Below are 12,206 nucleotides of genomic sequence, written 5' to 3'. Positions count from 1 at the left end.
TTGGCCCACTCACTAACCATTTTGGCGGCTCAGCTGTTGCCACCCTCCCCAGAGTCAGTGCATTGCTGGGGAGTCTCCTAAGGGGTTGTAGTACCAGGCACTTAGCCACCAGGGGGTGCACAAGGAAGGCAGGTGCTGCACTGTACCCAGCCCTGTGGGCACAGTGCACCCGCTTTGCATTGGGGGGAGTGCACCAGGCAGGGGAGAATCAGCCCTGCAGAGGACTGGGTTTGCCCTGTTCCTGGCCCTGCCCATCCCCATGGGAGAGCAGCCAAACAACCACTGTCAAAATCGGAGAGTGCCAGCAGGAAGGGGCTCCCTCTGGCGGGTCATGATGAGGCCTCTGCCAGGGCTGGACAGGAAGGGGGCTCTCTTAGGCCTGGCTATTTAGGAGCCAGTGACCCTGTGGCCAGATGAAGTCACGTGCCTGCCTGCAGGGGTTTTTCGCTCCTCTCCCACTTTAAATCACCCATGTTGGATGAAGGGGACCCCGGGGTGGAGGTGGAGCCTCTGGGTCTGGCCTGGATGCTGAGTCCCATACCCAGCCAGCCCTGGCATGCCTTGCTTGTGTGTGTGTGGTGGGGGGGGAGCGGGGGCTCTGTCTGCGTGTTCGTCTTTGGAATGCGGCTGATTTGCTGCAAAGCAGCCATGTGCTGTTGCTGGTTCTCCAACATCTGGAGGACTGAATTCCTGGTGGGAGAGCTCACAGCTTCCTGCCAGCACAGGCCACTGCTTGGCAGGCCCAGCAGAGAAACAACATGGGGGAAGGGGGCGGGGGGACTCCCTGTGTGCTCAGGAAGGCATGAAAACCACCCCCAGAAAAGGGCCAGGCCTGCCAGAGCCAGACAGCACCACACAGCCTGAGCAGGGCAGTGCCAACACGGGACACCCAGCACAAGTGGTCTGCGGCATGACACCAGCAGCTGGAGGAAGCCCTCCCCCCCGCCCCTGAGATCCTGTCCTTTTGCTCTGCAGGGCCAGGGATTCAGTCCAATGCCCAGCCCAGACGGCCTATCTGCAGTGCCCTCTGCTGTCCAACAAGTGACCCACACAGATGCAGTCCCAGATTCAGTCCCAGCTCCTTAAGCTCCTAGGCAGGTAGGAAGACAACACCACCTCCTGCTGGCCAATTTCAGGGGATGAGTCAGTGGGCTCCAAAGTGCCCCCAATTCAACGCCCTTAGTTGGAGATTATCCCTGTTTGGGGAAAAGGGGAGCCGAGGGAGAGGGAGTTGGTGGGAATCCTTGGTCTACAGGGGGGAGAAAGGCCATGCTGGGAGAGCTGGAACCCATTCACTGGGGCACCTGGTTCTGCTGATCCCCTCCTGCCCATGCCCTTGGCACACTTGGGATGCTCCTCCTCTGGGCAGCACCCCCTAAACCCACACCACTCCTCTGGGAAGGCTGTAAAGCAATGGCACCTTCTGAATGATGGGGCAGGGCCTGAAGGCTGAGCTGGGCTCAGGCTAGGTTGTTGCTTTAGTTCTGTGCAAATTTGCTGTTTATGAAAGCAAGGGCCACACTGGCTGTGGCCAGGTGTAGTGTGCTTTGACAGCTTCCTTCAGCTCTGCCAGTGCCCCTCAGTCCCAGCCTGCAGCCCCCTGCTATTCCACTCCCAGGTTCCCCATGCAGCCTGCTGCCAATGCCCCTCAGTCCCAACCTGCAGCCCCTGCTCCTCCAGTTTTGCCCTTCCATCCCTACACAAACAAAATTGCCAGTGCTGAGTCCTGCCCTGTCCCCACCCCTGCTCCTCCAGTTCTGGGGTCTCCTCTGGGCACATGCTGCCAGTTCTGACAAATTCTGGTTTTTGTTCTTCGAGGTGGGCACGTGCTCATGACCTGCAGGCTGAGATGCCATCAACTTACTTCCCGGGTGATGTGAACCAGGAGCACCTGGTTCCAAGGCTGAGCGTTTGGACAGGGTCTGTGACAGTCTTGCACATCCCCTGCCTGGCAGCTGGACAGACCCAGAACAGAGATCATCTGCTCTCACTCCACTCAGAAATCCTGCTGGGTGGGGAGTCCAGGACGGCTGAGTCCTGAGCACTAACACAGCCAGAACCCCCGGCCCTCCACCTGGGTGCAGGAGTGAGAGACCACAAAGATCTCAGGCCACTGACCCTGCCAGCGGCTTAACCCCTTCGGTGTCTTGTGGGGACAGACAGTACCCACTGGATGAAGGAAAGCAATCTGGGTGCTGTGGACACACAGGGACCCAGGTGTCCTGCTGCCTCCCTGTCTCTAGCACCACTTCAAACCGGAAGGGACCAAAAGTCCGATGCGTCCAGTGGCTGTTTGTGGCCTCCGTCAACTGAGCTTGTAATGCCAGGCCTGGTCCCAGGGGCTATTTGTGTGCAGGACGGGCCACTGGCTCAAGGCCTCTTCGGCAGGAAGTGGCCAAGGACCAGATGGACCCTGGAGCCTGAATTCACCGCTCACATGAGGACAGGGCTGAGCAGACTGGGTACAGGCTGGGTAGGGGGCAAGCTTGGCCACATGGAGAAACGAAGGATTTGGTCTCTGGGGCCATGGAGCCAGCACTAAAGAGACAAGGTGGGGAGGTATTATCTTTTCCTGGCCCAATGGCTGCTGGGGAGAGAGAGGAACGATCCTGGGATGGCCACGGCTACTACATGGCACACAAGCCGGCACTAATACCCGTACAAGACTAGCCTGGCCATCTGGTAGATGTGGCTATACGCATGGGTGTGGGCTGAGAAGGGTTAAACCCAGCTCCTCATAGGGTGAACCCAGGACCCTGCATTTGGGGGAGGTTGTTGGGGGAGTCCCTCCATGGCTAGGGGAGGGAGGTTATCAGGTCTCCAGCACCCCATCTCTCCGTAGCTACATCTCAAAGTGGTGGGCTGGCAGTCGCAAGAGGGCAACGTTCTCTCCGTCTCCTCTCCCCCCCCAGCCCTCTCTCCATGTCTCCCTGGGGCTGTGGGAGAGGGGTGTTCACAGATTGCAGGCCCCAGGCCATGGCCTCCTGTCACGGAGGCTGCAGGAGGTTGTTTTTGGCAGGTCTCACTTTCCCCCCCTCTCCCAGCTGCGTCTCACCCTGGTGCTGGGGGATGTTCAGGAGTGGGTCCTTCCCCATGTTACCAAGGATTTGCAGGATTTGCCTGCTACCAAGAGGGGGCACTGTTGGACTATAGCCAGTGTTCACTAGCTTCTGGCTGCCCCCTGGGGGCTTTCAATCCTTCCCTGGCAAAGATTCTGGGAGAGCAGATTGGGATAGAGCAGATCCAAGCCAAGAGAAGGAGGCCTCTAGAAGACCATCGGTCCCAGCCACTCAGCCCCCAGGGGAGGGATTAGAGGGGCTGCACCAAAAGACCTGCTCCTCCCAGCCACTTCTACGCAAAGGGGCAGAGGCAATAAGCATTATAAACAGGCCCTGGCTGAGGAGCTGGGGCTGGACTGACTCTCCTGATTTACCAGCAACCAGTGGCAGCTGGTAACAAAGGGTTAATGGGGCTAAGCCCCACCCCTTCTGTCATTACTTTAAACAAACACACTCCTTTGTAGCAGGTGCGGTGCTGTTCCCCTCCCCCGCCCATTGGGATGGGGAGCAGGGGGTGGCTGATCCAAGTTCCTTCCGCACAGCAAGGGAGAGATATCAAGTGCCTTCCTCTGTGGAAAGCTAGAGTAGTGCTGGGAGCAGCCCGTACTCCCTTTTCAACCCCCAGCCTCTGAAGAGCAGGTGCAGTGCAGAGAAACAGCTGGGGGAACTGGTCAGGCTGTGATTTCACGGTGTCTGTGCCTGATGCAAGAGGGAGCAGGGGGGCTTGTGAGCCAGCTATGGGGCTGAAAGGGGTCTGTGACTGCCGGAGGCAGGGTTGAGAGGGAGGCAGGGGCTCATGATCTTGCACCAGGTAGGAAGTCTGGGAGTGGAGTAGGATGGGACTGTGGACTCATTTTCAGGAGGAGCGGGAGTCAGATGAGCCCCATATTCTGTAATTGGTTAATTTGGGGCCAGAAATATTTTCATTGGGGGTGGTAGCTGCCTGCCAGCCTCAGCACTTTCCCAAGGTACCAGCTGTCTCTGCTTGCCACCAGTGACAGGTGGAATGGGCATCTGGGGCAGGGGAAAGGAGAACAAGCGGCAAAGCATTCTCCATCTTCTCTTAAAAGGGCACCACTGCAGGAGATTCAACTTAAGGAGCCTTTTGGGGTTGGGCAGCTGTGTCTGTGGGCCAGCCTGTGGCTGGAGAAGGCTATCAAGGCCCCTTAGAGAGCTGCATGGAAGGGGTTGGAGTTGACACCCAAATGTGGGGGCTAGTCCGAGGTTTGGACCCTAGAGCACCTCTGACAGCTAAAGGGCCAGGTGGGTGCTGTGCTGGTAGCACGTTTGGAGGGGCCTGTCTGAGCTGCTGGCAACTGGCTTGGGGATGTTGTTGCTTGTGGACGTTCTAAGGAACGTGACTGGAGCTACTGGCCCAGATACACAGACGTGCTGCTGAACTCTCTGCAGGTTTGTGCAGTGCTTTTATATACTGTAAAGACCCTCTTGCCCTGCCACTCCTAGCCTTGTGCTGACTTGTAAGCACTGGGAGAGTAGAAAGCCACAGTGATGGGACATAGTCTCCAGGCCCTCTCCTTTATCCCTGCTTGGCTGGCGTGTGACCTTCTGGATCCCCTGCCATGTCCTAACTAAGGAAGCATTCGCCCTGCCCAGTCTGCGCTGTGAATCTGCAGTGCTGAAGAGGATGAGGGGAACAGCTGCAGAGGGTATCAAATGTAAAGAGCTTGGCAGAACATTTACTGCGCCCCCAATTACGTCCTTCCTGGGGCTCTACCTGTGAGTTGTTGCAATTTAATTGGGCTGCATCTGGCCCTGCCTGTGAGGAGAGGAGCAACTGACTGATGCCCTCTCGGTGCCTGTTCTAAGGATTTGTTCTAAAGGACCAGGAGCCTGGAGGCCCAAGAGGCCACGTGGGATGGGGGTGGAAGGACCTGGAACTGCTCTCCAAGCCGCTTACGCTGACATGTGCTTGCCACTAGAGAGAGATGGTTTTCTGTGCAAAATGCTCAAGTGTAGCTTTCTTATGTCTTCACTTGATAGCTGGGCTCTTTGGAAAGATCCAAGCGCTTCCTCCGAGCAAAGGACAACAGAGTTTTCATCAGGCTACTGTGGAAGTGGAAATGTAGCAATGCCAACATCATCCCAGTCTGCTGGGGCAGCCACAAAATACCAGGGATCAGGAATCAGGTCAGAGGGTAAGAGACCTGCTGGGCAGGGCTAGCATGCCCCACTGTGATAGCATTCTTTGGGCTGCCAGATGACACGTACATGGCAAGCAGAAACTCAGGGCAGCGAGTTTAGAGACTCGGGCTCCGGTGCTCAAAATAGTCCAAGCCGAACGTCTACACAGCTCTGAAGCGTAGGGAGAGGGCTGGCCTGAGCCAAACATCCACACAACTACTTGTAATGCCATAGAGCGAGTCCAGATCTGTAGACTTGCTGCCGTGGGTTTCTGTTTGCCATGTAGACCTCCCTCCGGTGGCAAAGTTGAACTCTGATGTCTCGTCACGTCCCTATAGCTAATAGGTCTGACTGGAGCTTCATTCCCAGCTGCCACCATCCTGAGCTTTAAAGAATGTATTTACCAGCTGCCCACATGGTGCCTAGCTCTTGCCAGTGCTGCTCACGCTGCCCTTTCATGCTCAACCGAAAAGTACCCACAAATTGAGAAATAGTCTAATCTTCTATTGTTACATGGGAAGAAAATGTTGTAATCACTCTGGGTTCTCTGGTGATTCCCGTGCTGCTCTTGTGGCTTAGGCTGTCTCCAGAAACCCTTCAGGGAATTTCTTATTTTTACTTAAGAAAACCTTTGTAGTTCGGTTGCTGTTGAATCATTTCCAGTGAGGACACTGGCCTTTTCCATGAGTCTATTGTCAGGGATGGAGAATCCTCCAACCCTTGGTAAATTGTTCCAATGGTTAATTACTTTCACTGTTAAAAATTGGCTCCTTACTTTGGGTCTGAATTATCTAGCTTCAACTTTCAACCATTGGATCATGTTATATTTTTCTCTGCTAGATTGAAAAGCCTATTATTAAATAGTTGTTGCCCACATAGGTACTTATAGACTGTGATCAAGTCAACCCTGAACCTTCTCTTTGTTAAGCTAAAGAGACTGAGCTCCTTAAATCTATCGCTATCAGGCAGTTTTCTGATTGTTTAATTGTTCTCATGGCTTTTCTCTGAACCCTCTTCAATTTATCAAGAGATGGGGGTAAGGTCCTTTGAAAGGGAATTCACAGGCTGCTGTGGGGAAAGTTCCTATAGATCTGCCAGTGTGCATCATCTCTCACCTGGAGGACTCCTGCTATGGCAGACAGGGGAGCTCAGTTTCCATGGGGCACTCAATCACTGGACTCTCTGAGGCAACCAACAAGGATACCCCTTGGAGTGGTGTGTGCTTTTTATTGTGGACATCTGTGTGTTAGGAATTGGACCGAGGCCTGCCAACTCTTTAGCAGCCTGGGTGAATGCCATTAGAAGGTGACCACTCTCAGTCACTCCCTACCTGGGCTGACCTTGAACTGAGAACCTATTAGCGACAGGCTTTAATAGCAGTCTCCGGAGTGAGCCAGTAGTGTCCCCAAAACCTTGTTAAACAATGGGCCTTGGGTTCTTAATTTGTACTTAGAACTCCCATTGAAACTCTTGAGAACAGACCTTGGAATTTGAGCCACTGTGAACGAATTGAACTGGCTGGCCTGTAACAGGGAGTGAGATGCTGTTCTAAAGATTAGCTACCCTACATGCTGAAGTTGTTTAGATACATAAAATGATTTTTTGGAATAAATAACTTCTTAGTAGTTGATCTGATATTATAGGAATAATAACCTGACACCATTGGCTGAAATTAGGCAACTGCTTTTCTGTTGCTTATCCTGAGGCTGAACAGGACAGAAAGTGGCAGTACTCTACCAGTAGTGACAGCAACTGTTCGCTCTCTTCCTTTTCCTGGGATTTTTTGTCTCTGCACTTCTTTTGTCTTTCTCCCACATCATTCCCTCCTGTTATCTTTGTATTTCTCTACTCCAGTTTTTACTTTTTCTTGATTTGTCACTTTAAATCTTTTTTTTTTTTTTACACTTTCCTCCCCTTTCTTGCCTCTTTGCCAAGATCAATGTTAAAGAGATTGCAGCAGGGAACTGACTAATCCTAGGCCCTGATCCTGCTACACAGACTTGTCAGCATGCTTAACTTCATGCACAGTAAGTGGTTCTGTTGACTTCATTGGAGCTACTCCATGCATAAAGTTAAGCATGCACACATTACCAACTCTTGTGATATTTGGTAGTTTTGTTTTGTTTTTCTTAAGGCACCAGCTTTAAGAGAATCTCAGCTGTCACTTCAAAATTCTAACTTTCCTGATTGCAGAGAAAAGCTTGTAAATGTGACCGCTATAGGCTCAAAACCCAGAAAGCAAATAAAAAGTATCCACAATGTATTATTTATTTAAGCCAATTTCATGATTTTTGAATGTACTATGCATAAATCTTTGCAGGGTCAGGGTTTAGGATTGTTCAGTTTTTCTCCTGCATCAAACTCCTTACACACAGAGCTATATTATTACAAAGGGAAACCGGCTAAGTCAGTTTCTGCATAAAGCTGAACTAGATGCAATAGGAAACTGACTAGGATTAGTCAATTTCCTTTGGCCTCCACCTCCCCTGCTGCTGGGCTCATCTTGGACCTGTCCCCTCCCCCAACTTTGGTTCCTCCCTTCCATCTGCAGAGCAGCAATGTGAAATTAAGACTATTAATTTGCAGGGGGAGTCTGCAAAGTTTCAGTACGTTTTACCAGCCCCTGGCACCACCTGTTCCTTTTCCTTCATCAGTGGGCCTACTTCTTGCTTTCACACTTGATGTTTACATCACAAGAAGTTTGATATGACTCAGGCTATGTCTACGCTACAGAGGTGGTGCTGGCGGTGTCCTGGAGTTAGACACAGTTTACGCTGACAAGTTTGTCTGCTGCTGTAGGAATGCCACCTCCCTGGACAATGCCAGTGATGCCGACAGAAATACTCTTGGGTCTCGCTGCATCTACACTGGGGGTTTTCAGGGGGCTCTGTCGTCAGAGGTGTTTTTTTCACATCCTGATCAACATAGCTATGCTGCTACAAATTTTAAGTGTAAACCAAGCCTGAGTCTAACCACCACTGATTTGGTCCATATTCACCTCTGTTACAAGGTTAGTTGCTTACCCCAAGAGCTCCTTTCTGTAACCTGTTGCTACTGTGGAATAGCTTTATTGCTGTGTCCAGTCTTGGCTTCACTAACATTACTACAATATTACAGTCCAATCCAAACACACGTATCTACTGCTGGAGAAAAGACCTACCACTGGAGTTTGTGTTAAAATACAAAATTTGGGAGGAACACCTGGCTCCCGCATTATTAATTGGACATCTGTATTAACAGCTGGAGACTGTTTTGACAACATTGCTAGCAATTCAATTCCAACTGTATTTCTCTGATCTAGTGGTCAGGGCCATTGTCTGAGAGTCAGAAATCACAAGAATTATTCCTAACTCTGCCATTAGCTTTATGGCTTCGCACAAGACCCAGCGGACGTGCCCCAGTTTATCCATCTGTTACTTGGGGATGATGCTTACCTGAAGAGAAGGGGAAATTATTGTATAGTGGTTTGTCCAAGGATAATCTGAATTTCAAAGTTGGTGTCAAAGTCTTTCACAGTTTTCATATATATATATATATATAATGTTGTGTACGTTAACTTGTATGGAATACTGTGTGTCCCTCTCTCAAGGGGAAGTATTGTATGTACCTTATCTTCTCTTAAATCCCTGGATACACTGACTGGGGCCTCTTACATGAGATGGAAAATTGAAACTGGCTCAGTTTCTCTGGCCTGGCTACATAAGGAAATTAGGTTGGTATAACTACATTGCTCAAGGGCATGAAAAATCCACATTCCTGAGTAAGGCAGTTAAACCCACCAAATCCCTGGTGTAGACAGTGCTAGCTACCACCTCTGGGGAAGGTAGATGAACTACGACTACAGGGGAACCCCCTCTGTTGGCATAGGTAGTGTCTTCACTGAAGTACTACAGCAGCCCTACTTTAAGTGTAGACAGGCCTTAAGTTATCATCACCAACAGCAGCTGATAACAGCTCTTTTGTAGCACTCCTCATTATCAAAGTGCTTTACTAAAGAGGGCAGTAGCGTTAGCCTCATTTTGTGGGGAAACTGAGACGCAGAGCGGGGACGTGACTTGCCCAGGTCTCCCAGCTCTGCCGTTGTGCCTGCTGTGTATCGGACCCAAATTTCCTGAGTGCTAGTTTGATGCTCTATCCATTAGGCTGCACTGCCTCCCACTGTGCACAATTTGGGAAGAACAGGTATGGCATTCCTCTCCTCTTGTTTACCTCCCTCACCCTATGGAGCTGGGGGCCCAGCTGGCTCAGCATAGGAGGAGTTCAGCAAAGCAGAGCAGGGCACATCTGCTACTTTCTCTTGTTTCAGGCTCCCAAGGGCCCTGAGGTGGGAGGCTGGCCTTCATGCACAGCCTGGCCTTGCCTATTGGTCTGGTCAGTCTGTGGGGCACAGACACACAACAGGGAAGAGTCTCCTCCTCACACCTGCTAGTCAGACAAACAGCAAAGTAGCCTGTGGGTGGCTGGGTGCCAGAGGGCCCCCTGGCAGCTGGGGATGGTGGCAGGTAAAGGGGGGATGCAATGACATCAACAGGGTGTGGGGGTGCAGCCAGGGCACAGTATGTACAGGGGGTAGAGCCAGGCCTTACCAGGGTAGGAGAGCAGTACTAGGGCAATGATCCCTTTCTGATGCCAGCTCGCCCCCTCAAGCTTACAAACATAGATTCCCTGCCCAGGGATGGGCTGGAAGCAAAGATCCCACCTGAGGCCTGACAACTGGCACAGCCAGGCAGTAAGGAAGGTAGGGGCTAGGAAAGGGGGCTCCCCAGGCAGGTGAGTGGCCCCAGGGAGGAAGGGTATGCACTGCCGGACATGCCCCTGGAGATTGATCCTAGGCAGCCTCTGTACTAGACATGGGGCTGGTGCACGATTCAAGCTGCGGGGGACTCTGGCCTGGTGCACTAGCCCCCAGCTTCACGCTGCCACCATTGGGAGCAGGGTGGGGAGAGAAGCGGGCTGGCACCCTCCGCCAGCGGAGGGGTAATCTTGGGTCGGGCAGAGGCAGGGCCAGGTGTGGGGTTAGGTCTCCCGGTCCCGGCGATCCCCGCAGAGCGGTGCACGCTAGGGGGCGGGCTGCCGGCCGGGGGTCAAGAAGGTGCTTTCCGCGAGGGGGCGGCGCTGCGGCCTGTTCCCGAGCTCCTGCAGACCGGCCCGGCGCCCAGCAGGGCCCACCCGCGCGGGGAGCCGAGCGCGTCCCGCGTCGCTCCGGCCCACGCAGCCGGGGGAGGCGCCGCTCCTGGGCGGGATGGATCGGCACCGCCCCGGGCTGGGGCTGGCTGAGCCGTTCAGCTTCAGGCCAGCCACTACCCCGGGCCGGGCGGTGTCACGGCCGAGCGAGCCCGCGGGGACCGGATACTGGCCTCCCTAATGCGCCCGGCTCCCGGGCCGTGCCGGACACGGATCTGTGCAGGGGGACTCCCCACAGCGCAGACGCTAGCTGCCGCCTCCATCCCCGCAGCAGCTCTGGCTCCGGGTCCCCTCCCCGGCCGTGCAATGTGCGCCGCGATCGGCCATGCGTCCTCCCCCATGTGCGGAGCTAGCCCTTCCCCTTGCTCCCCTGTGCGGGGCCAGCCCTCCCCCCAGGTGCGGGGCAAGCCCTCCCCCTTCTTCCCCCGTGCGAGGCCATTCCCCCCCCCCCCCATGTGTGGAGTCGACCCTGCCTCGTGCATCGCCCCATCTGCAGGGCCAATCCTATCCCCCCGTATTGACCCCTCCCCGTCCGGGGCCAGCCTCCCCCCGCCCGTGCATCCCCCAATGTGGGGCTAGCCCTGCCCCTCCCCCCCATGTGCGGAGACAGCCCTACGCCTCTCTCCCCTTCCCCCGTGCGGGGCTGGCCCTGCCCCTTTCCGCCCCGTGCATTTCCCCCATCCCCCATGTGTGGGGCCGAGCCTGCCTCGTGCAACCCCCCACATGCGCGGGGCCGGCTCTGCCCCTCCCCCGGCCGTGTATCCCCCGCCCCCCGTGGCTGCTCCGGGCCCGCTTGCCAAGCTGTCAGCTGATGGGCCGCATCACCCCGTAGTGGCGCAGGGAGCCGGGCAGCCCGGGCGCGGGTGGGGGCGGCGCGGGGGCGCGGGCTGCAGCGGGGTCGCTGCGGGAAGGCGGCGCGGCGCGGCAGGAGGCGTGCGAGGGGGCGGGGGGGGCCGCGGGGGCGGCGCGGAGGGGGCCGGGGCGGCGGCAAATAGTCCTTTGTTTACATGGGCCGGTGGCTGGCGGAGGCGGCGCCGCCGGGGGAGGGAGCGCTGCGCTCGCACCAGCTGTTTCCCGCCTTGAGCGGCAGAGGCGCGGCGCGCTCAGCTGGGGCCGGCGCCCGCATGGAGTACTTCATGGTGCCCGCGCAGAAGGTGCCCGCGCTGCAGCACTTCAGGAAGTCGGAGAAGGAGGTGATCGGCGGGCTCTGCAGGTGGGTGCCGCCCGCGCGCCCGGGGGGGGCTCGCGGGGCGCGGGCCGGGCGGCGCGGCTGGCCGGAGCACGTGGGGCCGCGCGCGGCGCTGAAGCCCGGGGCCGCGTGCAGGGCCCGGCGGGCGCACCGCGCCGCCCGGCTGTGGCGCGTCTCCCGCCCCGGGTCGGGGTGCGGGCCGGCCCGCGCGTGCCCTGCCTGCCGGCCGCATGTTGGGGGAGCTTTAAAGGGGGGTGTGTTTACCACGGGGCCTGGCCGTGACTCGGCAGCCCTCCCGCGGGGGGCGGGCCCGCGCGCGCCGGGGCCGCCGGGACATGTAGTGCGGCGGCCGGGGCCCTGTGGGGGATGTAGGCGCCCGGCCACGCTGCCCCGCACAAAGCGGGCCCGGGCCCGGCCCCGGCGGCCGCGTGGGCTGGGTGCCGCGGCGGAGCGAGGAGCCGCCTGCGCCCCGCGGGGGTTGCAGCGCCCCGGCCCACGCGTGCGCGCCCCACGGCGCGTGCAGCAGCTGGCAGGGGCGGGCCCAACCGCCGCTCGCCACAGGCTGCGGGGAAGGAGCGGGCCCGGCCCAGCGCCCTGGCCATGTGGCCGCTCCGGCCGCCAGTGCTGGGCAG

General features: G+C 56.3%; 1 protein-coding gene across 3 annotated transcripts in view; it reads left to right on the top strand.

Moving 5' to 3' along the window:
• The first annotated feature begins 11,356 nt into the window (after positions 1-11,356).
• Positions 11,357-12,206, top strand: part of TFAP4 (transcription factor AP-4) — a 39,045-nt gene continuing 38,195 nt past the window's right edge. For 2 of the 3 annotated variants that reach the window (XM_073362788.2, XM_073362787.2), the window contains exon 1: positions 11,357-11,598. In XM_073362788.2, the coding sequence (XP_073218889.1) occupies positions 11,393-11,598 (206 nt within the window). In that variant the 5' untranslated portion in view covers positions 11,357-11,392. The remainder of the gene's footprint in view (positions 11,599-12,206) is intronic. The other variant, XM_073362789.2, reaches the window with a different exon arrangement.

This window comes from Lepidochelys kempii, chromosome 10 (genome assembly GCF_965140285.1).
Source record: "Lepidochelys kempii isolate rLepKem1 chromosome 10, rLepKem1.hap1, whole genome shotgun sequence".
Taxonomy (NCBI): domain Eukaryota; kingdom Metazoa; phylum Chordata; order Testudines; family Cheloniidae; genus Lepidochelys; species Lepidochelys kempii.
Note: the sequence above shows the minus strand (reverse complement) of the source record. Positions and strands in the feature narration are given on the sequence as shown.